Below are 27,250 nucleotides of genomic sequence, written 5' to 3' on the forward strand. Positions count from 1 at the left end.
TTTTTAACACTTATCGCTGCACTGCTTGAATCAGTTGCAATCACAGTTCTCTCTTTTCCATTATCCTCTGTCCAATTTAATGCCAGCAATATTGCTGCCAATTCCTGGTGTACACTGATAAATTGTCACTTGTTCTTTTATTAATAGCAATGCCTAATTCAGGAATAACAAAAGACACTCCAACCTGACCTGTAAGTGACCTTGACGCATCAGTATAAATAACCAAATCATTTGAATAAACATAAGAAATATACCCATTAACAGAACCTCTATTACACTTCTTTTCCAACAAGCTTAGATCCACCTTTATTTCTGTCAGTAACCATGGAGGAGTAAGAGAAATTGAAACCGTCGGACTTAGTTCAAGTTGATCTATTCCGGTCTCTTGTGTTATGCTTTCTATTACCCATCCAAAGCTATTAATCTGCACCTTTTCTTTTTCCTGACTTGGCTGTAACACGCTCAACACCAGATGACTTTGTCTATGTCCTTGTAAGTTAGCCCAGTAAGTCAGAGCTAATTGCATCCTTCTAAAATCTAATGGCATCTCTCCCATCTCCACTTGAATGGCATCTACTGTGGTTGTTTTCATTGCTCCACAGCATAACCTCAGTGCAAGACTCTGAACAACTTCCAACTTTTTCAGGTTGGTCTTGGCAGCTGAACTGTAAACTACACAGCCATTATCTATCACTGATCTGACCATAGCAATATAAATTGCAGGAAAAAAATTTGGGATTAAACGGGTTAATTGGCATCAATGACGGATGACGGTCCAAACATAATGTCGTGTTGGTGTGGCATTGTGAGACTTAGTTTGAAAAAAAGTTCAATTGAATATGTATAATAATGGTTGGAGGAGCTCCATTTAACTGTTTAACGACTGGACAGTTCATCACAACAACTCAACTCCACTTTTGTTTCTTTCCAGAATGAAACTCGGTCCACCGTCGATCTCAACAACTTTGGTTTCTACGCTGATGGGACTTTGGATGTCAACCTGCATTCTCTGCGAATTCCATCACAGAGGCCGAAATCCTCCGCACCCCGGTAAGAAGGGTTTGTGCTTTTAGCCTGTGTGCGTTTGTAGGGGTTGTTTCTCTATCAGTGTAGATGTCAGTAGATGTAATAACGTGTTTCCAAATGGTTCTGAATAAAATATACTACGACTTGCTATGATGACTACTTACTCCATTTTAATGTCCAAAACCTATTTTAAGAAACACATTAGTGTGGCACACCATTGCACATCTTCATTGTAACAAACACGCACACTGCACTGTAATTTACCGAGTGACACTCACAGACACCGTCCAGCTGGTATAAATGTTCACAAGTTTCAGTATAGTATTTACTAAGGCTTGAAACAAAGTAAACTGTATACTTGTAATCAGTTTTTTGTTTTTTTCCCACAAATTTACATCCTGGAATTCGGCCTAGAGTGGCTCAGGCAGAGGTATGAGGTCAGATAGTATTCAGGAAAGCCTAAGTAATACTTTTGAATAGTTTGGTCCCTATGATTTTATAGGATTTGTACTATGTGTGCTATATAAATAACAGTCATTTCAGGCGTTTTTGGAGAATAAAGGCCAACAATCGCTGGTTTTAGCTTGTCATGTATTGTAATCATCCAGATATCTTTGTGTTTTCAAATAAAAAATGTGATCTAGCAATGTACATTTTAACTTTTCTGACATTTTTGCAAACAAAATGATTATTATTAATATTATTGCTGAGAAAAGTATTTGAAAATGAGTCTGCAATAAAAATAATGTCTATTTGCTGCTCTTCAAGCACAAGAATAAGCAAGCATAAATGTCCAGACAAACCGTGGTCATCGGTCACCGTAGAAAACCATGAATGATCATAATATGGAGCCAGTCTACATTCAGCTGGGAATCGACAACAGAGAATGCAATGCTGTGTCTAGATAAGATAAACTTTATGGATCCTACAGTGGGGAAAATTCACCGTTACAGCAGATCCAAGAAGAAAAAAACGGTATAAGGCAGTACAGAATAAATTAGAAACACAGTGCAAAAATGCAGACAACAATATATGTATATGAAGAGTTCATTTGCAAAAACAGGTAACTCCGTTTTATAAATTTTCTGAAAACTCATTTTTTTTATTTTTTACTTGAGATGGTAATGATAATAACACTAATAATTTATTTTTTCTCTGTTTTGTCATGTATTTTTCTACTGAGTCAAATCCACTCAACTTCAGTTTGATTGATATTATCTCAAGTAAACAAAATAAAAAGTTTTCTGGAAATTTATCAAAACAGAGTTGTCTGTTTTTGCATGAACTCTTCATTTATATACAGATTTTTTTTAAGAAGACTATTTAGATGAGGATGAGGTTGAAACAGTTATTGCACTTAAGTGGTATGTATGTGTGAGGGGAAAAAAGTGCAGCAGTGACAGAGGTAGAAACGCTTTATACGGCGGCATTATAAAGTCTGAAAGATACTAGAGATAATACGCCTTTGAATACACTGACTACATCTACGTTTTCTTTTCTTTAGGTGGGTTTCAGCCTGTCCAGGTCCCGTGTTAATGGAGTTTTGTCCTACACAGTAAGTGCATCAAATCATGAATATTTCTGAGAACTAGCCGTACTTTTATGCTTTCCAGTAACACTTCAAATACATCCTCAGTTATGTAACATTGAATGGAAGACACTGTGGATCACATTATTCACAGCACAGGGCAGATTTAATGGTGAAATTCTAAACTGTCAGTGTCTGACTTTTCATTGTGCTTGTTTTAATCCTCTAGGCAGAGGAGACGGAGACATGCCCGCTCAGTAGTCCAAAGTCAACCAATGATGAGCCTCTCATTGTTTTTATTTTCAATTTTGAAGGCCTCAGGTGATTATGCTTCAGTACTGGTATTTAGACGTGTGTATTCCAGTACTGTGACAGCCTGATGTGAAGATTAACCATGTTTGTGTTTGTGTAGTGTCAGTATGAAAGCTTCGGGTAATCAAGACAACATCCTGACAGCAAAGCTAAAGGCTAAAGCTACTACAGGTTAGTTTTGTTCTCACTATAAAATTAGCATTTTACCTGCCTTTGCTCCTTTATTTAAGCACCAGAATGAATAAATTAATTAAACCGTCTCCACTGTGAACTTTGTACTTGCATTTCTGTCCTGTAGATGAGAGAAAAGCCAGGGGGATTCCTGATGCTGATGCCCAAAATAAACCAAAAGACGATGTGAACAAAAAGCCCGATGACATGAAGCCAGATGAGCAGCCAAAACCTGACAGCAAGAAAGAAGATCCTGCGAGTCAGAATGAAGGAGATAAGACTGAAGAAAAAAAACCAGACCCCGGAGTAGAAACTAAGGAAGTGGAGGGAAACGCATTTGATGTAAGAGGTCTGTGTGTCTTATTGTGTGATCTGTTGATGAAGTTGGTTTCTAATCTGTATCTTCTTCTAGCTGGACAAGCAACCCGAGCAGACTTTAGCTTTGGACCAAGTTAACGGTACCTACAACTTTAGTGTAAGTACACTTTTTTTTTCTCCCATTATAGGTGATGTTTGATTGACTTTGCTGTTTAGTGAAGCATTTTCTTTGTCCTTCCTCTCCAGTTCCACATAAAGATTGGTCCAAAGGACCAGGGTCTGTACAGCCTGAGGTTCCACTACTGTCAGAGCAAGTTTCCTGCAGTCAAACAGCCCTACTCGTTCACGGTGAGCTGAGTTTGTTTGTGTTACTACTTGTCTGTACTGCTGCAGAATGTCTTACCCTGAATGTTTGCACTGCAGGTGGACGTGCAAGAGAAGAATCCAGGTGGCTACCTCTCTGCAGCAGAAATTCCTCTGTCTCGCCTTTACATTTGTATGGCTGGAGTCTTCTTCACTGCTGCCATGGTTTGGGTGTACACTCTCATGAAGCACAGGTACACAGGCACACAGACATGAATACTTACTGTATTGTGAAAAAAAACAAACTTAAGCTTCCTTATTTAAAACTGCCCAGTCACTGCATAGACTGTGTGGTCGGACAATTTGTAGTCATGCTGTCTTTGCATGTCTTAACAGACGGATGAAAATTTTCACCTGATGGTGCCACGGTTCGAAGAGTCATGTTATCAACAGATCTATCACAGTTCATTTTGACAGAAACATGCATTCCCAAATCACTGTCCAGTCCGTTCCCTCCAATATCTTCTGAAATATTTTGTTAGTGTACTGACAGCAGAGCTTTCCATTCACATTGTCTTATCCCTAGCATATATGGTATATGGTTGTATAGCGCTTTTATCCAAAGCGCTTTACGTGATACGTCACATTCACCCATTCACACACATTCACACGCCTTGCCATGCAAGGCGCTAACCACGACACACCAGGAGCAATTAGGGGTTTGGTGTCTTGCTCAGGGACACCTCGACATGAGCTCGACGGGCTGAGGATCAAACCGGCAACCTTCCAGTTATAAGACAGCCACTCTACCACTGAGCCATGCCGCCAGCATGATTTTCTTCAGACATACAGCCTAAACTCGAGGAATCATAAAACTCTTGGGTGGAGCTACTAGTTGGACAAGCAAAATTGATTTTAAATGCCCTGATTTGCTGAGGTTTTGCTTTTACATTGCATGTGCCCTTACATAAAAAAAGGAAATTATCTCACAGCTTCAGGATACAGAGTCAGATGGGTTTGTTCGGACAGGAACATGATCATGAGCCGTTTCTTGTTCAGTAACTTCCCACTAAACAGTATTTTGTAACCATTGTAGCAATTGCAAGTTATTGACAACTGGATAGACAAAGGTTGAAGTGTTTGTGCTCCATCAAATATGTGTCAGAAACACTTCGTTGGTGCTGGAGGTCAGTCTTTCAGTGTCACTTTATTATTAAACAGTCCTGCAGACTGTTTGTGGGCCCAAAACCTTCACCAAGTATATTGAGGATTGCTTTTTACAGGAGACACTTTTATGTGAAGTTCAGGTGCAGTACTACCTCTCCACGACTCTCTTTCCACACCTATTTGTTGTAATTTTCCATGCTTGCATCTACAAAACGCTGCACCGCAACACTTTCTAAGCTTCAGGCTTTGCCTAACATTAAGTCTAAAGTCGCAAAATTCAAACTTCTCTCTCTTCACCCATCTTCTGTGTGGACCTTTAGTCCCTCCGTTCATCTGAGGAGAACCTCTTAAATCCAGTTCCAGCAGATTGTCTCCATCCAGGAGACCAACAAACATCTGGAATCAATGATGACCAAGTTCAGGTCACCTCAGAAACCCTGCTGAATGGCACTAGAAGCACCGAGGAACCATCAGAAAACCAAGCTGATCACAGTTCAATGAATCAATCAGTCGCGTCCCAGCTTGGACTGTGAGAGACCTCAAAAAAACAACAGAACAATGACTGACAAGGATGTGAACATTCAATAGTGTGTGAAACATTTAAACATCTTTCCATATTCACCTCCTCACAGGTACAGCGTGTTTAAGATCCATTGGCTGATGGCAGCACTGGCGTTCACCAAGTCCACATCCCTGGTTTTCCACAGTGTAAGTGTAGATTATTATCTCTTCTCTTCTGTTTGTGTTTGGCTTCTGTCCTTTCATTTAACTGCTCTCTCTGTCTCTCTCAGATCAACTATCACTTCATCAACACTGAGGGGCATCCTATTGAAGGCTGGGCTGTCATGTATTATATAACACATCTGTAAGTACAACTTCTGCAGGATATGCTATCCAGTCTATTTTTCGTTTTCTTTTTCTTCACTAAAGCCTGTCTTCATGTACCTTCCAGGCTCAAAGGGGCTCTCCTGTTCATCACACTGGCTCTAATCGGCACTGGCTGGGCCTTCGTCAAATACAACTTTTCTGGCAAAGAGAAGATCATCTTCATGATTGTCATTCCTCTGCAGGTACTGTATGTGTGTGCATGAATACAGGACATTTGTTTCTATTTTCACTGTGAAAATGTTGATATGAATGACTGACCTTCCATCCACCAGGTCCTCGCTAATGTCGCCTACATCATCATAGAGTCTACAGAGGAAGGCTCCAGTGAATACTATCTGTGGAAGGAGATCCTCTTTCTGGTCGACCTCATCTGCTGTGGAGCCATCCTTTTCCCTGTTGTCTGGTCAGTGTGTGCATATGATCTGTCCAAATGGTATCAGTTATAGTTTCCATTTTTAAAAATCCTTTGAAATTTGAATTGAGACTAGATTTGGAGCTAATGTATAAGCTGTTTCCATTGAGGTTACTTATAATAAGAGGATCTCTGTGGCAAAATGTGGCAGTTTGAGTATAGGACGCAAAGTCCTCCGTTTTCATTGTGTTTTGTAGATAAAAGCAGAGTTCTCCACCTGACAGCAATAGTAAAGACTCGCAGGGGACCAGACGTAATGCTAGAATGTAAATGTGCTGCTAGATCGGATAATACGCATCACCAGTCAGTAAAACACGAGTCGAACCATGGCCAAAGTTCACCGCTATTCTGTGGAATAATTGTGAAATCGCCTCAAAATGTAAGTCTCTCAAATGTAAGATTAGAAAACAAGACAGTGAAGTATTTTGTAGTCATGGGATACGAACGCTGACCTCATCAATCCGTTAAAGTGATGTCATTCTGTCATTCAGACTTAGATCAGTTTTACATTATTGTTCCTCACAGCTTAGCAGTGATAGAGGAACCCTTTATAGACGTGTAATATTTGTCACACATTAGATTGATCTGTACATCCCAGTGACTTTTATTTGTAATAAACAGAAGACTAAATCTTGACTCAGCAAGTTTATCAAACTGACCAAATAATTGGTATTCTAGTTTATTTATGTTCCAAATGCTAAAATGTCTCTTTATGTGTGATGATGATGTGATTACTGCTGTAGCAAAACTAAGTTCTACCAAAATGACCCCGTACTCAAAATGTCTTCCTTTTATGGAACCAATCAATTTGAAGTTTTTAACGGCTTAGTAGTATTTGTTTAGTATTAGGGCACTTACATGCACTTGAAGAGTGCACCTAAGAGTGATCAATACATCATACATGCAAATGTACGGGGTGTGCGAAAACTTTTTCCACCACTGTATCTGTTAATGTGACTGCATGCAGTCTTTTACAGAAAAGTGGTCAGAGTGCTCCTGCAGACACTAAGCCAGAAAAATCAGATGTCTCCAAATTAATGGAAAGAGGCTTCATTGATTTTTTTTTAAATTATTTTTTTATTTAAAAATTAAATGAAGTTCATAGACCATGTACATGTGCTGTCCAGTAATGGTAAATGACTTTTTCCATCAGTGTGCAAATGTAATTTATGTTCTTCGAAATGTTCCATCTTTAAAGGTCAATCCGTCACCTAAAAGAGGCATCTAGCACCGACAACAAAGGTGAGATTCTTGATCAGTTACAGCCGCAAGATTTTCTGAGTTGTAGAGTTGGAAATTCATTGGTCGGTGTGGTGTGTTTCTTTCAGCCGCCAAGAATTTGGAGAAGCTTAAACTCTTCCGGCATTATTATGTGATGGTAAGAAAGACTTGAGCTCTGTTGTACTTTATTTTCTGTCTTTGACCTTCCATTCATTTGCACAATATGACCATTGCTAGATTAGACTTAGACAGACTTCATTAATCCCAGAGAGAAATTCTGTTGTTACAGCACCTGAGTATTCAACAACAAGACAACACAGAATGTTAGGGTCAGGTATACAGTGAAGGTAAGACAGAATAAGATACAATAAAATAGGTTATAATAAAATATAGTATAATGTAGATGCAAGGGGACACAAGCCAGTGTCTCATTGTGCCGGTCCCAAGCCCGGATAAATACAGAGGGTTGTGTCAGGAAGGGCACGACGTAAAACTTTGGCCAAATCAAACATGCGAATCAAATGTATGACTTCTATACCGGATCGGTCGAGGCCCAGGTTAACAACGACCGCCATCGGTGCTGTCGACCTACAGGGTGCCGGTGGAGAATGGACGACTGTTGGTCGAAGAAGGAGGGGAGGAAGGTGTGTTCGTAGGAAGAGAGAGAAGAGGAACACCAAGAATCTCGGACTGAGATTAGGGACTTTAAATGCTGGAACTATGACAGGAAAAGGTAGAGAGCTGGTTGACATGATGCAGAGGAGGAAGGTGGACATACTGTGTGTCCAGGAGACCAGGTGGAAAGGTAGTAAAGCTAGAAGTTTAGGAGCAGGGTTCAAGTTGTTCTATCATGGTGTAGATAGGAAGAGAAATGGAGTAGGAGTTATCTTGAAGGAGGAGTTTGTTAGGAATGTCCTGGAGGAGATCAATGACTGCAAAGTAGTGGTAGATGAGAGTGTAGCCAGACAGCATAGGATGGTGGTGTGTAGGATGACCCTGGTGGTGAAGAAGATGAAGAGGGCAAAGGCAGAGCAGAGGACCAAATGGTGGAATCTGAAAAAGGAAGAGTGTTGTATGACTTTCAGGAAAGAGTTGAGGCAGGCTTTGGATGATCAGGAGGTGCTTCCAGATGACTGGACAACTACAGCAAATGTGATCAGGGAGACAGGTCAGAGAGTACTTGGTGTGTCATCTGGAAGGAAAGGAGATAAGGAGACTTGGTGGTGGAATGAGGAGGTGCAGGAGTGGATCCAGAGAAAGAGGTTAGCTAAGAAGAAGTGGGACACTGAGAGGACTGAAGAGAGTAGACAGGAGTACAGGGAGATGCAGCGTAAGGTGAAAATAGAGGTGGCAAAGGCCAAACAAGGGGCTTACGATGACTTGTATACTAGGTTGGACAGTAAGGAGGAAGAGACTGATCTGTACAGGTTGACAAGGCAGAGAGACAGAGATGGGAAGGACGTGCAGCAGGTTAGGGTGATAAAGGATAAGGATGGAAGTGTGTTGACAGGTGCCAATAGTATGATGGAAAGAGTACTTTGAAGAGTTGACGAATGAGGAGTAGAAGAGGTGACTGTTGTGGACCAGGAAGTAGCAAAGATTAGTAAGGATGAAGTTAGGAGGGCATTGAAGAGGATGAAGAGTGGAAAGGCACTTGGTCCTGATGATATACCTGTGGAGGTATGGAAGTGTCTCGGAGAGGTAGCAGTAGAGTTTCTGACTGGGTTCTTCAACAGGATCTTAGATAGTGAGAAGATGCCCGAGGAATGGAGGAGAAGTGTGTTGGTGCCCATCTTTAAGAACAAGGGAGATGTGCAGAGTTGTGGCAACTACAGAGTAATAAAGCTGATGAGCCACACGATGAAGCTATGGGAAAGAGTAGTTGAAGCTAGACTAAGGGCAGAGGTGAACATCTGTGAGCAGCAGTATGGTTTCATGCCAAGAAAGAGTACAACAGATGCAATATTTGCTTTGAGGATGTTGATAGAGAAGTACAGAGAAGGTCAGAAGGAGCTGCATTGTGTCTTTGTAGATCTGGAGAAAGCTTATGACAGGGTGCCCAGAGAGGAACTGTGGTTTTGTATGAGGAAGTCTGGAGTGGCAGAGAAGTATGTTAGACTGGTGCAGGACATGTATGAGGACTGTAAGACAGTGGTGAGGTGTGCTGTAGGAGTAACAGAGGAGTTCAAGGTGGAGGTGGGACTATATCAGGGATCAGCTCTGAGCCCCTTCTTGTTTGCTATGGTGATGGACAGGATGACAGACGAGGTTAGACAGGAGTCTCCATGGACTATGATGTTTGCAGATGACATTGTGATCTGTAGTGAGAGCAGGGAACAGGTGGAGGAGAAGCTAGAGGCGTGGAGGTTTGCCCTGGAAAGGAGAGGAATGAAGGTTAGCTGCAGCAAGACGGAGTATCTGTGTGTGAATGAGAGGGACCCAAGTGGAAGAGTGAGATTACAGGGAGAAGAGATCAAGAAGGTGGAGGATTTTAAGTACTTAGGGTCAACAGTCCAGAGCAATGGAGAGTGTGGAAAAGAGGTGAAGAAGCGTGTACAGGCAGACTGGAACAGCTGGAGAAAAGTGTCAGGTGTGATGTGTGATAGAAGAGTTTCAGCTAAAATGAAAGGAAAGGTTTACAAAACTGTGGTGAGACCAGCCATGTTGTTTGGTCTGGAGACAGTATCCCTGAGGAAAAGACGGGAGGCAGAACTGAAGATGCTGAGGTTCTCTCTGGGAGTGACCAGGATGGATAGGATCAGGAATGAGTACATCAGAGGGACAGCACATGTTAGAGGCTTTGGAGATAAAGTCAGAGAGGCCAGACTGAGATGATTCGAACATGTCCAGAGGAGAGAGAGTGAATATATTGGTAGAAGGATGCTGAGTTTCCCACTGCCAGGCAGGAGGCCTAGAGGAAGACCAAAGAGGAGGTTTATGAATGTGGTTAAAGAGGACATGAAGGTAGTTGGTGTGAGAGAAGAAGATGCAGAAGACAGGGTTAGATGGAGGCAATTGATTCACTGTGGCGACTCCTGAAGGGAAAAGCTGAAAGGAAAAGAACAAGACAATAAAATATAGTATAGAAAGCAAAAAATTAGCATTATATCCAAGAATATACAAGAGTGATACAGAAATGTGGAAACGAAGATGTGTTTAGATGTGCAGTGATATAAACAGGTGCAGATAGTTTACATGTGTAATTTGCCAGTGAAATTAAAAATACCAACCACAGTATTGGTTTGCTAACGCTGAAACTGAAGTTGTTGAGGATGTTGCTGACTTTGCTGTAATATTTTTCATCAACCTGTTTTTATTATCTGGTATTGAGCTTTATTCTAACAGTGAATTATACTGAGCCACAGCATTTGGCAAAGCCTCTCCAGGCCTCTGATTCAGCAGAGTCACTGCTGCAGAGCCAGAACAAAAGCCTTGCTAACAACCACATATGCTATCTGAGCTTTTTGAAATTGTATTTATTATACTGTACCAAAGGTTTACTCACCCTGATCAGGAAAGTTATGGGAAGCGTGTGGTGTAAAATGAACCCTGGACTATTTCAAGCATTTAAATGCCTTCTTTGTACTGTCACTTAAATTCTGTTTCTTTTTTTTGTTTATAGATTGTGTGTTATATCATCTTTACGAGGATCATAGCCATTCTGCTCAAGATCACGATACCTTTCCAGTGGCAGTGGTGTTACGAGGTAAGACCAAAATAATAATAATGACGTTCTGTGTCTCACTATGAATCAACAATGACTGGACATAATTTCCTCATACATGCCAGTATAATGTTTCAATAGACGTTAAACATTTTATTGATTTATTACAAATGGTCAAGAGCATCCTTACTTCATCATGGGATTGACAGGATATGAGCATTACCTAAAGAGTGAGGAACAGCACAGGGACTAAGAATCAGTCATGTAAGGATAACTGTAATCTGACTGGGAGGAAATGTGTTTATTTTGACAATAAATGTGATGTTAGCTGTCAGGTTTAGGCTGGATGCTGTTAGCAGGTGTTGAGCTGTAAGCCAGCTGTGAACATTATCCATGTTTGCCTTTGGTGCACATCTTAATATTCTTCTTGTCCATGGTTTTAAACACACACTCTGTTTTTTTCCCAGTTTCTGGTGGAGATGTCTACTCTGATCTTTTTTGTGCTGACGGGCTACAAGTTCCGACCGGTGTCCAATAACCCCTACCTCCATGCTTTATGAAGTCTATAAAACTCTGAACAACTCTTGGATTTAAGAGATGATTAAACAACTTGAAAAGCTGGTCAGTGGATTAAAAAAACAACTTGATTTAATGTACAAAAAGAGACACAGTCAGAAGAAAATGGCACATTGTTTTTGATCCCTGTATACTATAAATAATATTACTGCTATTTTGCTATTATTGTTTTACTATTACTATGTTTATTGCTACATACGCTGCTGTAACAATGTGAATTTCCCCTGGTGTGGGGAGAAATAAAGGACTGCCTTATCTTTTTACACTATGGTTGGGATATGTGTTTTGTGTTTGTCCATAAAACACCAACCTTCTGTCAGTCACAGCCTCTTAGTCCTCAAACAGGAACTTGAATTAGTGTGTGTGTGTGCTGGTGGGTCGCAACTGTCACAGTCAATAATTCAACAGTGTAATTTAGAAACAAAGCAGCTTCTAGATATTTTATATTCATGGCAAATATTTGGTGATCAAAGAAAGTACCTCACCCACAAATTTCACATTTTCAAACCAAATAATTTTTTTTCATGATGATATGTTACATCAATGATAATTAATGAAGACAAGGTAATGGTTCAGGCAACACTAACTAATATTTCACATTTGCTCTCAATTTACAACCTGAACAGTTTTGGTAAACACAAAATTTATGGCTGAAATGTTTGCAGAAGCTCCAAAGTTCACCTGGTGACGCAGATACATGTGGACACATGGAAAGCATGAAAACGTCCTACGGATACCTCAGTACGTCAAAGTAAAAAGAACAAATATGTGATGTGAAGAGGAGCCTGTGATTACAGGATAACTACAAGGAAGCTGCTCATTCTTTGTTGGATGCTGTGCCAAACTAGCTCTAGGCAAATGCATTACAGGATGATGTAAATATCAGCCCAGACTGCAAGATGAGGTTTTCAGGCAGGTAAGAAGCAGTCAGTTCTTTGGGAGAATAACTGCCTTTGTTATGGACTTTGGGCTTTGCAAGTTTGCAGATGTTTTATGTGCACAGAAAAGTGATAAGGCACTAAAGCAAAGAGAAAAGCCCAAACAGTGTAACGTGGGCACTTGAAAAAATGACTCCGTCCCTCATAACTGTAAGGCGAGGGAACGTAAAGGTGGCTACGCAAATTCATAAATGGAGTAGGGGCTTTAAACCTGACTAACTTGTCAATATATAATTGCGGTCACTCCTAACCAAACACCACATGGCATTTTTACAGAAAGACTCTTCTAAAATATTAAGTAAAATTGAATGTTTTTTGTTAAGACATTCTAGTAAACCTGTTGATATGCCGAAATCCCACACTTGACTCACACAGTACATTCAGAAAGCCTTGGAGTCTTACCAGTCTTTTCTTCAGGAGGAAATGACATCATGTGGAGCAGGTCATGTGATCTGGACACACAGAGAATTTGTTATTCTCCACATAAAATTTGATATTTTAACCAAAAAAATATCTGTCATTATTATCTCAACTTAATAAAAAGAACACAATCAAAACCATTTTTGAATCAGCTCATTTTATTATTTAGTTAATTATAAGGTGGTTGTTATTAAAGTTAGATGGTTATGTAGTTGACATTTTAGTGATATCCAATATTTTTTTTTATGAAAAAGTGATTGTTTCCATAAAAAATATGGAATTTGTAAAGACATGATCATAATGAATGTAAAAAACTTTAAAAAAAACTTGGAATAAAAAACTCTGAAAGATAGATCCCATAGATTTAAAAAAGTCCCTCAGTTATATATTGACGTATGCACAGTGTATCTGGAGACCTTTGTAGTCAGGTACAGCCTAAAATTTGACAGATTTGGTTTATTTACATAAACATTTGTTACACAAATGTTGCTACTTACCAAAGCCTTGTGCCTTTCAAAAAAAAAATGACAAAAAGGAGGAAAATCTTTAAACGGTAATGGACTTTCGTATCTTTCTTTCTTTGTCCATCAAATTGATGAGATCTGAACATTAGAAAAACGGTATTTTGGCACACGTAATAAGTTTGTTTAAGGGAAAAATATATAGTTTGTCAGTGTCCTATTAACAGTTCATTAAGGTAAAACACAAAAAAGAGGAAAAGTTCCACGTGTCAAAAGGGTTGATCATCATTGATCACTGTTGATCTGTGTGGACATGGCAACCCGGAGACCTTATCCGACGTGGACCATCACGGTGAGCCGGAAGCTCTCTGTGGAAGACAAACCACGTGACCACATCTAGGACAGCTAATACAAGGTTTAGTCATAACCGTGGAAGTGAGAAACTCCGTTATTTTTACAGAAAACTAAGGCACAATTATGGAATATTCATTTGGAGGCCTTTTGTAACTTACATTCCTTCTGTTTTCGTAGCTCGGCTGCGCGGTGTGGTCCGCTGACACAAATCTACGGCGGTCAAACGCCTGTAGACCCGGAGCAGCTGACGTTTGTGTCCGCACCTTGCTTAGCATCTTGTTCTTGTATTCAACACCAGGAAGCGAGATCTTGCCGTCTACAGGCTGTTACCTTACGCGATGAAAGCACAAAAGAATCGGAAAACACAATGTTAATTATTATAATCTGACAGTGGACGACGTTATTTAAGTGTTGCTGCACTAAATTTCAAGATTAACTTCACAAAGGCTGACTTCGTTTGTCGTTCAGACTGCTAGCCAGCTTGCTATTTAGCCATCTGGCAGGATTGTCGCTCGCTAACATTAGCACTAGGTTACCGTTAGCAAGTTGGTCTTTGCCTGGTGATGGCTGTGGCACAGAGAAGCTGTTTTTGGGTTGGATTTTTACTCCTAATGCTACTATGTGGGGGTAAAGCAAGGAAACACAAGCTCACATTGAAGGTAAGGCAACAAACTAGTCTTCTGTCATCGTTAGCTACCGAGCTAAAGCTAAGGAGCATTCCGCTGCTCAGAGTCCTCCAAACGATGTTTTATTTGCTAGCTAGTAGGCTTTAATTAGCCTCAATGACGGATGACGGCCCAAACATAATGTCGTGTTGGTGTGACATTGTGAAACTTAGTTTTATGAAAAGTTTAATTCAATGCGTATAATAATGGATGGAGGAGCTCTATTTAACTGTTTAACGACTGGACGGTTCATCACAACAACTCAGCTCCACTTGTTTGTTTTTCTTTTCAGAATGAAACTCGGTCTGTTGTTGATCTCAACAACTTCGGTTTCTACGCTGATGGGACTTTGGATGTCAACCTGCATTCTCTGCGAATTCCATCACAGAGGCGGAACTCCTCCACACCCCCGGTAAGAAGGGTTTGTGCTTTTAGCCTGTGTGTGTTTGTAGGGGTTGTTTCATCTATCAGTGTAGATGTCAGTAGATGTAATGACGTGTTTCCAAATGGTTCTGAATAAGATATACTACTACTTGCTATGGTTGCTACTTACTGCATTTAAACTTGTGAATATTTACAGCAGCTAAACGCAAACTTTATTTATTTGTATCGCACTTTTCATGTAAGAACAACACAAAGTGCTTCACAAGCAATTAAAAACAAAGAAGACAATAAATAAATACAATTAGAAATAGGAATAGACAGTGTCTATGTGGGAGTTACTTAAGGTAAATTACAGTGCAGTGAACACGTTTGGTGCAGTGATCCTACTCAAGTAGTGGCTGTGTAACCAAAGGTGATGCCACAGAGCTCCATCTCAATGTCCAAAACCTATTTTAAGAAACACATTAGTGTGGCACAGTATTGCACATCTTCATTGTAACAAACACGCACACTGCACTGTAATTTACCGAGTGACACTCACAGACACCGTCCAGCTGGTATAAATGTTCACAAGTTTCAGTATAGTATTTACTAAGGCTTGAAACAAAGTAAACTGTATACTTATAATCAGTTTTTTTTTTTCCACAAATTTACATCCTGGAATTCGGCCTAGAGTGGCTCAGGCAGAGGTATGAGGTCAGATAGTACTCAGGAAAGCCTAAGTAATACTTTTGAATAGTTTGGTCCCTATGATTTTATAGGATTTGTACTATGTGTGCTATATAAATAACAGTCATTTCAGGCATTTTCGGAGAATAAAGGCCAACAATCGCTGGTTTTAGCTTGTCATGTATTGTAATCATCCAGATATCTCTATCTATCTATCTATCTATCTATCTATCTATCTATCTATCTATCTATCTATCTATCTATCTATTAAAGACTGTTTAATGAAAATTATTTCCATCTGCTGCTCTCCAAACACAAAAATAAGCATGCATAAATGTCCAGACAAACCTTCAACTTGCTGGTAATATGATCATGTAATAATTGTAGTATTTGGTAAGATAATTTTACTTTTGTCACCGTGGAAAACCGTGAATGATCTTAATATGGAGCCAGTCTACATTCAGTTGGGAATCGACAATAGAGAATGCAGTGATGTATTTATACTAGAGATAATACGCCTTTGAATACACTGACTACATCTGCGTTTTCCTTTCTTTAGGTGGGTTTCAGCCTGTCCAGGTCCCGTGTTAATGGAGTTTTGTCCTACACAGTAAGTGCATCAAATCATGAATATTTCTGAGAACTAGCCGTACTTTTATGCTTTCCAGTAACACTTCAAATACATCCTCAGTTATGTAACATTGAATGGAAGACACTGTGGATCAGATTATTCACAGCACAGGGCAGATTTAATGGTGAAATTCTGAACTGTCAGTGTCTGACTTTTCCTTGTGCTTGTTTTAATCCTCTAGGCAGAGGAGACGGAGACATGCCCACTCAGTAGTCCAAAGTCAACCAATGATGAGCCTCTCATTGTTTTTATTTTCAATTTTGAAGGCCTCAGGTGATTATGCTTCAGTACTGGTATTTAGACGTGTGTATTCCAGTACTGTGACATCCTGATGTGAAGATTAACCATGTTTGTGTTTGTGTAGTGTCAGTATGAAAGCTACGGGTAATCAAGACAACATCCTGACAGCAAAGCTAAAGGCTAAAGCTACTACAGGTTAGTTTTGTTCTCACTATAAAATTAGCATTTTACCTGCCTTTGCTCCTTTATTTAAGCACCAGAATGAATAAATTAATTAAACCGTCTCCACTGTGAACTTTGTACTTGCATTTGTGTCCTGTAGATGAGAGAAAAGCCAGGGGGATTCCTGATGCTGATGCCCAAAATAAACCAAAAGACGATGTGAACAAAAAGCCCGATGACATGAAGCCAGATGAGCAGCCAAAACCTGACAGCAAGAAAGAAGATCCTGCGGGTCAGAATGAAGGAGATAAGACTGAAGAAAAAAAACCAGACCCCGGAGTAGAAACTAAGGAAGTGGAGGGAAACGCATTTGATGTAAGAGGTCTCTGTGTGTCTTATTGTGTGATCTGTTGATGAAGTTGGTTTCTAATCTGTATCTTCTTCTAGCTGGACAAGCAACCCGAGCAGACTTTAGCTTTGGACCAAGTTAACGGTACCTACAACTTTAGTGTAAGTACACTTTTTTTTCTCCCATTATAGGTGATGTTTGATTGACTTTGCTGTTTAGTGAAGCGTTTTCTCTGTCCTTCCTCTCCAGTTCCACATAAAGATTGGTCCAAAGGACCAGGGTCTGTACAGCCTGAGGTTCCACTACTGTCAGAGCAAGTTTCCTGCAGTCAAACAGCCCTACTCGTTCACGGTGAGCTGAGTTTGTTTGTGTTACTACTTGTCTGTACTGCTGCAGAATGTCTTACCCTGAATGTTTGCACTGCAGGTGGACGTGCAAGAGAAGAATCCAGGTGGCTACCTGTCTGCAGCAGAAATTCCTCTGTCTCGCCTTTACATTTGTATGGCTGGAGTCTTCTTCACTGCTGCCATGGTTTGGGTGTACACTCTCATGAAGCACAGGTACACAGGCACACAGACATGAATACTTACTGTATTGTGAAAAAAACAAACTTAAGCTTCCTTATTTAAAACTGCCCAGTCACTGCATAGACTGTGTGGTCGGACAATTTGTAGTCATGCTGTCTTTGCATGTCTTTACACTGAAACAAGACTAAAGTTATTCAGTCATGCTAACATCTGTGTCATTTAGACACATTGTTGTATTGAGCTTTATCAGTTACTGGCAGCAGACTAACACTCACAATAACAGTGCTTATATGCTAATGTAGCAGACATGTTTATTGTATTAACTGTATTAACTTGGATCATTAGCATACTAACATTAGCTTATTAGCACTAAATGCTTAGTCCAGCGTAGACTGATGGGAATGTCATTAGTTTTGCAGATATGTTGGTGTAAACCAAAGAACAGACAGATGAAAATTTTCACCTGATGGTGCCACGGTTTGAAGAGTCATGTTATCAACAGATCTATCACAGTTCATTCTGACAGAAACATGCATTCCCAAATCACTGTCCAGTCCGTTCCCTCCAATATCTTCTGAAATATTTTGTTAGTGTACTGACAGCAGAGCTTTCCATTCACATTGTCTTATCCCTAGCATGATTTTCTTCAGACATACAGCCTAAACTCGAGGAATCATAAAACTCTTGGGTGGAGCTACTAGTTGGACAAGCAAAATTGATTTTAAATGCCCTGATTTGCTGGATTTGCGCAAAATGTGATTTTTCCGTGAATTTGCGGAATTCCGCTTTTTTTCAGGGATGGGAATTTACCGCGGATTTCCGCAGATTTCATTTATTTGAATGCCGATTTCACAAGTTTGAACACTTTATTGTCGCTGATACTCCTGCGCGATGGTAACAACGTTAGCGATAGCTTGTTAACGACGATTGTAAATGGCCCAGCGATTGGAAGTCGCTGCGCCGCCCCCCCCCACCCCTCCGTCAACAACTTTCCGCTAGAATCAGAACTTGCTGATCCCATCCCTGAATGTATAAGCTGTTTCCATTGAGGTTAGTTATAATAAGAGGATCTCTGTGGCTGAGGTTTTGCTTTTACATTGCATGTGCCCTTACCTAAAAAAAGGAAATTATCTCACAGCTTCAGGATACAGAGTCAGATGGGTTTGTTCTGACAGGAACATGATCATGAGCCGTTTCTTGTTCAGTAACTTCCCACTAAACAGTATTTTGTAACCAATGTAGCAGTTGCAAGTTATTGACAACTGGATAGACAAAGGTTGAAGTGTTTGTGCTCCATCAAATATGTGTCAGAAACACTTCGTTGGTGCTGGAGGTCAGTCTTTCAGTGTCACTTTATTATTAAACAGTCCTGCAGACTGTTTGTGGGCCCAAAACCTTCACCAAGTATATTGAGGATTGCTTTTTACAGGAGACACTTTTATGTGAAGTTCAGGTGCAGTACTACCTCTCCACGACTCTCTTTCCACACCTATTTGTTGTAATTTTCCATGCTTTCATCTACAAAATGCTGCATCGCAACACTTTCTAAGCTTCATGCTTTGCCTAACATTAAGTCTAAAGTCGCAAAATTCAAACTTCTCTCTCTTCACCCATCTTCTGTGTGGACCTTTAGTCCCTCAGTTCATCTGAGAGGAACCTCTTAAATCCAGTTCCAGCAGATTGTCTCCATCCAGGAGACCAACAAACATCTGGAATCAATGATGACCAAGTTCAGGTCACCTCAGAAACCCTGCTGAATGGCACTAGAAGCACCGAGGAACCATCAGAAAACCAAGCTGATCACAGTTCAATGAATCAATCAGTCACATCTATTCCTCAAAAATCTTCACCATTCTCAATCAGACAATCAATATGTAAAATTAGCACATTATTGAGGTTGTGGTCCTTGTTCGTGCACTTTTGTTGGGCCAAAACAAGTGCTGTTTATCAGCAGGACTGTGTAAATATAAAGAAATGCCAGTTAATAGTTTTCACTGCCAGATATTAAAACATAAATGTAAATATGCTTTCTAAAACTACTGCAAGGTGCCAAAAAACTGCCCACACTGGTCCCAGCTTGGACTTTGAGAGACCTCAAAAAACAACAGAACAATGACTGACAAGGATGTGAACATTCAATAGTGTGTGAAACATTTAAACATCTTTCCATATTCACCTCCTCACAGGTACAGCGTGTTTAAGATCCATTGGCTGATGGCAGCACTGGCGTTCACCAAGTCCACATCCCTGGTTTTCCACAGTGTAAGTGTAGATTATTATCTCTTCTCTTCTGTTTGTGTTTGGCTTCTGTCCTTTCATTTAACTGCTCTCTCTGTCTCTCTCAGATCAACTATCACTTCATCAACACTGAGGGGCATCCTATTGAAGGCTGGGCTGTCATGTATTATATAACACATCTGTAAGTACAACTTCTGCAGGATATGCTATCCAGTCTATTTTTCGTTTTCTTTTCTTCACTAAAGCCTGTCTTCATGTACCTTCCAGGCTCAAAGGGGCTCTCCTGTTCATCACACTGGCTCTAATCGGCACTGGCTGGGCCTTCGTTAAATACATCTTGTCTGACAAGGAGAAGAAGATCTTCATGATTGTCATTCCTCTGCAGGTACTGTATGTGTGTGCATGAATACAGGACATTTGTTTCTATTTTCACTGTGAAAATGTTCATATGAATGACTGACCTTCCATCCACCAGGTCCTCGCTAATGTCGCCTACATCATCATAGAGTCTACAGAGGAAGGCTCCAGTGAATACTATCTGTGGAAGGAGATCCTCTTTCTGGTCGACCTCATCTGCTGTGGAGCCATCCTTTTCCCTGTTGTCTGGTCAGTGTGTGCATATGATCTGTCCAAACTGTATCAGTTACAGTTTCCATTTTTTAAAATCCTTTGAAATTTGAATTAAGACTAGATTTGGGGCTAATGTATAAGCTGTTTCCATTGAGGTTAGTTATAATAAGAGGATCTCTGTGGCAAAATGTGGCAGTTTGAGCATAGGACGCAAAGTCCTCCGTTTTCATTGTGTTTTGTAGATAAAAGCAGAGTTCTCCACCTGACAGCAATAGTAAAGACTAGCAGGGGACCAGACGTAATGCTAGAATGTAAATGTGCTGCTAGATCGGATAATACGCATCACCAGTCAGTAAAACACGAGTCGAACCATGGCCAAACGACTGCTACGTAGCAAATGATTTAAGTGTAGCTGACAAACTGACTCTGAGTGAAAGCTCACTTGTTTGAAGTGAAAAAACATACACAATATGATACACAATATCATTACCGTTAACACCTAAACAATGTTGTCTCCATGTTGGAGATAATTTAGAATTCAAAGTCATTGAGGACTTTGCTGTTGTTGTCCCATATGCGTGTCACTGTCTTGCTTCAGAGTCGCTTGTATGGATCCTAGTGTTGTTTGATTCTGCAGGAACACGCTTCCAGCAGTGGGAAAAAAAGTTTTCAGACACCCTTAAAATTTTACACAGTCTCAAATATTATCATGAAATAATTGTGGAAAAATCTTTTTTTGTGTTTTAAAGGGTGTGGCTGCATTAGACAGACACAAACAAATACAAATGCTGTTTTTTTTGTTTGTTTATAACAAAACTAAGTTCTACCAAAATGACCCAGTACTCGAAATGTCTTCCTTTTATGGAACCAGTCCATTTTAAGTTTTTAAAAGGCTTTTTTTAAGTATTTGTTTAGTATTATGGCTGGGATTGTACTAAAAGAAAATGCACTTGAAGAGTGCACCTAAGAGTGATCAGTACATCTTACATGCAAATGTACGGGGTGTGGGAAAACTTTTTCCACCACTGTATCTGTTAATGTGACTGCATGCAGTCTTTTACAGAAAAGTGGTCAGAGTGCTCCTGCAGACACTAAGCCAGAAAAATCAGATGTCTCCAAATTAATGGAAAGAGGCTTCATTGATTTTTAATTGTTTTTTATTTGCCGTTAAAAATTAAATGAAATTCATAGACCATGTACATGTGCTGTCCAGTAATGGTAAATGACTTTTTCCATCAGTTTGCAAATGTAATTTATGTTCTTCAAAATGTTCCATCTTTAAAGGTCAATCCGTCACCTACAAGAGGCATCTAGCACCGACGGCAAAGGTGAGACTCTTGATCAGTTACAAGATGATCAGCCACAAGATTTTCTGAGTTGGAAATTCATTGGTCGGTGTGGTGTGTTTCTTTCAGCCGCCATGAATTTGGAGAAGCTTAAACTGTTCCGGCATTATTATGTGATGGTAAGAAAGACTTGAGCTCTGTTGTACTTTATTTTCTGTCTTTGACCTTCCATTCATTTGCACAATATGACCATTGCTAGATTAGACTTAGACTAGGGGTTGGTAACCCGCGGCTCCGGAGCCGCATGCGGCTCTTTTAGCCCTCTGTTGTGGCTCCCTGTAACTTTGGAAAATAAATTGTTCTGCCTTTCAGGCGCGTTTCAATGCATTTTAATATAGAGAGTTTTATTATGAAATTACCGCTCTTATTTTGACGTGTCACTCAACCGGATGTGCTGCTGGGGTTTTTTCCCCCGAGACATGAAAGCGCTGAGTTGATGCAGAGAAGATGGAGAAGCAACGCCTGTTGTTTCATATCGTTTTGTACTCAAGAATGGCAAGCGTGTATATTAAAGCTCCACTCCAAGAAAGACACGTCTGTCTTTGAGTCAAAAGTACTCATGATAGGGTAATACACGTTACTCGCAAGAACACGGCTCGATGTCCAGGCAGCAGGTCAGAGAGTCAGAGGAGTGTCGTCTTGGAAAATAGGGCAGCGACTTACCGGAGAAAAGTTATTAGCTTAAGATAAATAGATAAATAGATTTTACAAGTTAAATAGACATTTGCAAAATATTGATTTCCAGCTAACATTATGTAACATATGAGGTCCAGGAGCAAAAATGACATAAAGATAAATATTAGCTAATTAGAGGCTTTGTAATTAATTAATCACGACTGATTAACAAGGGCATAGAGGTAAAAAAGTGATATATGCAGCGTTGTCTTCATTTTAAATGCCAAAAGGATTTTGCGGCTCCCGGTGTTTTCTTTTCTGTGGGAAACGGGTCGAAATGGCTCTTTGAGTGTTAAAGGTTGCCGACCCCTGACTTAGACAGACTTTATTAATCCCAGAGAGAAATTCTGTTGTTACAGCAGCTGAGTATTCAACAACAAGACAACACAGAATGTTAGGGTCAGGTATACAGTGAAGGTAAGACAGAATAAGATACAATAAAATAGGTTATAATAAAATATAATGTAGAAAAAAATTAACATTATATCCAAGAATATACAAGAGTGATACAGAAATGTGGAAATGAGGATGTGTTTAGATGTGCAGTGATATAAACAGGTGCAGATAGTTTACATGTGTAATTTGCCAGTGAAATTAAAAATACCAACCACAGTATTGGTTTACTAACGCTGAAACTGAAGTTGTTGAGGATGTTGCTGACTTTGCTGTAATATTTTCATCAACCTGTTTTTATTATCTGGTATTGAGCTTTATTCTAACAGTGAATTATACTGAGCCACAGCATTTGGCAAAGCCTCTCCAGGCCTCTGATTCAGCAGAGTCACTGCTGCAGAGCCAGAACAAAAGCCTTGCTAACAACCACATATGCTATCTGAGCTTTTTGAAATTGTATTTATTATACTGTACCAAAGGTTTACTCACCCTGATCAGGAAAGTTATTGGATGCTTGTGGTGTAGAATGAACCCTGGACTATTTCAAGCATTTAAATGCCTTCTTTGTACTGTCACTTAAATTCTGTTTCTTTTTTTTGTTTATAGATTGTGTGTTATATCTACTTCACGAGGATCATAGCCATTCTGCTCAAGATCACGATGCCTTTCCAGTGGCAGTGGTGTTACGAGGTAAGACCAAAATAATAATAATGACGTTCTGTGTCTCACTATGAATCAACAATGACTGGACATAATTTCCTCATACATGCCAGTATAATGTTTAAATAGACGTTAAACATTTTATTGATTTATTACAAATGGTCAAGAGCATCCTTACTTCATCATGGGATTGACGGGATATGAGCATTACCTAAAGAGTGAGGAACAGCACAGGGACTAAGAATCAGTCATGTAAGGATAACTGTAATCTGACTGGGAGGAAATGTGTTTATTTTGACAATAAATGTGATGTTAGCTGTCAGGTTTAGGCTGGATGCTGTTAGCAGGTGTTGAGTGTTGGAAATCCGCCTATTCTACAATTAAACAAGCCAACAGAATATGTGTAAGGCTATTTCCGCCCAGTTCTTTTGATGGCGTAGTCAGGAGACGACTTCTTAAAATCAAAAGTATTTATTACAGCAAAATTAAATGTGCGATGCAGAGCTCTGGGCCTGAATCCTCTGTCCCTAACCAACAACAAGTGTTCAGTCAGTTCGGATAGAATCAGACTGCTAACTGTAGCTGGCCCAGTCTTCTTATACTCCAACAGCGTGTATAGCTATCTAGGCTGGCCACCCCCTCCACTACTGCACTGGTCCGCTCTCCTCTGTCACAGCAGATGTTTTGTCATTATCGCTCTCGTAGGAATCACTTCACCTCTGCAAAGCAAGATCAGAGACTGCACACACAACAAGCTCATGTTCTTTACTGATTACGGCTTACGTCAGAAACTGTCTGTACTTTGATTATCAATCACCTTATGTCTTGATCATCCTTGCATTCAAACACGTGAGTAATAAGTAAAGTAAAGCATAAGCTCCTTCTTATCGATTCTGCACCTTTCTTCTCTTTGTTTCATTACAGTCACACCGTGGTAATGATGCTCTTGAACTTCCTATTCCTCAGAACCAATACCACTCTTTAATATGCACTCTTAGCAAATTATAAAACACACCATTACCTACATGAGCTGTGAGCCAGCTGTGAACATTATCCATGTTTGCCTTTGGTGTACATCTTAATATTCTTCTTGTCCATGTTATTAAACACACACTCTGTTTTTTTTTTTTAAATCAGTTTCTGGTGGAGTTGTCTACTCTGATCTTTTTTGTGCTGACGGGCTACAAGTTCCGACCAGCGTCCAATAACCCCTACCTCCAGCTTCCCCAGGACGAGGAGGATGTAGAGATGGATGAAGTGTAAGCGCACACGTCTGTACGAGCCTGCATCTTCTTCTTCTTCTTCCCCCTTTTAACCCCACAATGACTTACGCAGTTTTTACTCCTTCTGTTTCACTGAGGGTCATCCCAGCTAAATTCCTGACGTAGTGTCTGCACAGTGCACTTGGAGAAAAGAGCATGTCACAGAGAGAGTTACCTTTGGCAGATTCTGTTTTTAAACCTGTTTCAAATTGATAAAATACCCAGAAGTCCCTCTCCAGTTATTGATGTAACCCTTAAAGACTCTTCTCTATATATCAAAGTCAGACATTTAATTTTTGCCTCGAAACTACTCCCCTCCTTCCTTAAAATGGCTTAAATTTAACTGGACTCTGTGGCTTCCTTGTAAAGAAACTAGTAATTACTTAAAGTCATTAAGTAATTCAGTTAAACCAGAAACAATAATGGCACACAAAGCTTCGCCCTGCAAGTTAAGCGGGCTAGTCCCTTTGGTGTGTTTTGTACAAATATGTGTTTTTGAGACTGTCATTGTTACGCTGCAGTTTTATGGAGGAAATGCTCAGCTGTGGTTTTTGACTGACTTTGACACATCTTGTAGCTCATTTAAAAAAAAAAAAAAACACCATATGGACGTGTTAACAAAGTGTCACTGGAGGGGATTTTTAAGCTCTGTGGAAATTCTACATTCATCTCCTGTCAAATTTTTAATTCATGATCAGTGTTTCCATAGGATAGAGAGATGAAAAGCAGACAGACAACCAATGAGAGGACATAAACACCAGCCAGATGTTTTTAGAGATACAGGGAGAGAGGACAAAGAACAAAAACTAAAGGAGTAAACATACAAGTCACATCAAGCAAGGATTTTAGGAGTGGTTTAACAGAAACTAGTGATTCTGTGAGCCTTAGTGTAGCGTAATGAGTTTCTTTTTCTCGCATAATGAATACTGAATTATTATTTGATGTTTTTCCCAGCTTTGAGTAGAACAAGTGTAAGAATGATGTAACTGTTGATCGTCTTTGTTTCTGTGTAGAGTGACCGAGTCAGGAGCACTGGAGGGAATTTCCAAAGTCAAGAAGACGTCTAACGGTCGCGAGCGCCAGAAAGAGTCCACCTTGTGAGCGGGACGCTGCATCACTGAGGGAGAGCAGCTACACATCCCCAGGCCAGCTGGTATTCAGGGGTACACATGGACCGAGGCTCCCCACTCATAATGACAGCTCTCCTTTTAAAACAAACTCCTCTTGTGGTTGCAGTGGCCGTGCCCACTGTCTGGCTATGCAAAAAAAAAGAAAAAGAAAAACAACAAAAAGAAGACTAACTTGTTGGACGCTCTTCATTTCCTTGGAACACTCCACCCAGAAACTCTGAGAGGTTCAGGAGGCTCCTGCCACATGGACAGGTGGAGATAAGGAAAGGAGCTCTGATCTCTTGATAGATTTCATTTCTCTCTTTCTCCAAAGATTATTATCATTTTAGAAAAAGACTTGATTTTGGGTGTGTTTCTATCGACTATTTAAAGTGGTACTCCTGTGAGCCTCTTAGCTGTACCTTTTTGTGTGTGATGTGAGTACACGTGTGTGAATGTGAGACAACACAGATTTGAACACAGCAGTTTTTTTTCCCCTTTGGAGACGATAGCCCACACTCAGGTAAAAGGCTAATCAGTATATTTAAAACCTAGGCAAACAGCTCATTATGTCTCTTCCCACTGTCCAGGCTTCAGTAACGTCCCATCAGTCATTACTAAACTTGATCATCACCACACTGTACGGTATGTTACTTTTTTCTTACATATTTGATTTGTATATTGAAATATATTACGTAAGAGGTTGTATATTTCAATATATTGGCTTACTGCAAATTGAAATGTTCTATTTCAGTATTCTTGTTTGTGTTGGAGAGGTAAGAGTTCCTCCCAGTCCGTCACTTGGACCGCTGCTGTAATTTAGTGCTTTAGTGGTTGAGGACACCTTACATCTCTGTGAATCCGGCCCATGTGGAGACATGTGGACCTCTTGATGAATAAACAGCTTTTTGGATCCATGTCTAAAATCCTCAGAGCAGTGGCCCAGCTTATGTTCAGTAACGGCCTTGCTCTTTTTCGTCCTCCCCCCCGTATTGGCATTGCTGTGTCAGTCTGGGCAGAAAAGTGACCTAACCGATTTTTGAATTTGCCTGCTTTGGGTTTTACCTTTTTGCTCTTGATGTGAAGCTTATTTTTATTAATAATTATTGATGACTTACTGGTTTGTAGAGGATCAGAAACGTGTGCAGCCAGACAGTCGGGGTAGATGGCCATTTGTAAATATGACTGTTGATGCAAGAGAAGGCACATTACACTTTTCAAGAGAACCGCGCTGAGGCTTTGTAGAGCGTACCAGATGGTGTCCACAGGTTCCACTTCAGTGAGATTTTTTTGATTCCGTTAGCTGACAAATGTGAGGAAACGGGGAAGGACTACTGAGATTCAGCCGCAGTCCCTCCTGCTCAGGGACGACCGAGCTCCAGTGTGTGCAGACGGCTGGGGCCAGGCTCTGGGTGTCCAGGAGGGAACAGTCGGTGTACCTTCACTTCAGTTGACTGAAGAAGGCTTTCTGCTTGTTACAGAGGGCTGTTTGGTGTCTGTATGAACTGTCACAATAAAGCTGGAATTCTGGAAAGGTCTCAGATGACACTGTAATGTGTATATCTGTCTAGAAGCTTTATGTTTGTATGCTTTAGCTGAGGCCTAATATTT

The 27,250-nt window shown here is 40.2% G+C and overlaps 1 protein-coding gene across 7 annotated transcripts in view; it reads left to right on the forward strand.

The window, feature by feature from the left end:
• Positions 1-27,180, forward strand: part of LOC110947486 (protein GPR108) — a 28,915-nt gene extending 1,735 nt beyond the window's left edge. Inside the window, exons 1-18 of one of the 7 annotated variants that reach the window (XM_051946177.1) lie at positions 13,770-14,418; positions 14,717-14,836; positions 16,037-16,087; positions 16,290-16,381; positions 16,473-16,543; positions 16,671-16,885; positions 16,958-17,020; positions 17,109-17,210; positions 17,286-17,419; positions 19,573-19,648; positions 19,732-19,805; positions 19,892-20,009; positions 20,100-20,230; positions 21,479-21,522; positions 21,610-21,659; positions 23,215-23,298; positions 24,406-24,543; positions 25,544-27,180. In XM_051946177.1, coding sequence (XP_051802137.1) covers positions 14,323-14,418; positions 14,717-14,836; positions 16,037-16,087; positions 16,290-16,381; positions 16,473-16,543; positions 16,671-16,885; positions 16,958-17,020; positions 17,109-17,210; positions 17,286-17,419; positions 19,573-19,648; positions 19,732-19,805; positions 19,892-20,009; positions 20,100-20,230; positions 21,479-21,522; positions 21,610-21,659; positions 23,215-23,298; positions 24,406-24,531 — 1,647 coding nt within the window. In that variant the 5' untranslated portion in view covers positions 13,770-14,322 and the 3' untranslated portion in view covers positions 24,532-24,543; positions 25,544-27,180. Of the gene's footprint in view, positions 1-931; positions 1,051-2,530; positions 2,582-2,783; positions 2,876-2,966; positions 3,038-3,164; positions 3,380-3,449; positions 3,513-3,601; positions 3,704-3,778; positions 3,913-5,457; positions 5,534-5,616; positions 5,691-5,777; positions 5,896-5,985; positions 6,117-7,323; positions 7,368-7,453; positions 7,504-10,968; positions 11,053-11,477; positions 11,855-12,478; positions 12,503-13,766; positions 14,419-14,716; positions 14,837-16,036; positions 16,088-16,289; positions 16,382-16,472; positions 16,544-16,670; positions 16,886-16,957; positions 17,021-17,108; positions 17,211-17,285; positions 17,420-19,572; positions 19,649-19,731; positions 19,806-19,891; positions 20,010-20,099; positions 20,231-21,478; positions 21,660-23,214; positions 23,299-24,405; positions 24,544-25,543 lie in introns of those variants that run through there. The other 6 variants (XM_051946176.1, XM_051946178.1, XM_051946180.1 and 3 more) reach the window with 6 other exon arrangements.
• The last annotated feature ends 70 nt before the right edge of the window (positions 27,181-27,250 follow it).

This window comes from Acanthochromis polyacanthus, chromosome 3, assembly GCF_021347895.1.
Source record: "Acanthochromis polyacanthus isolate Apoly-LR-REF ecotype Palm Island chromosome 3, KAUST_Apoly_ChrSc, whole genome shotgun sequence".
Lineage (NCBI taxonomy): Eukaryota > Metazoa > Chordata > Actinopteri > Pomacentridae > Acanthochromis > Acanthochromis polyacanthus.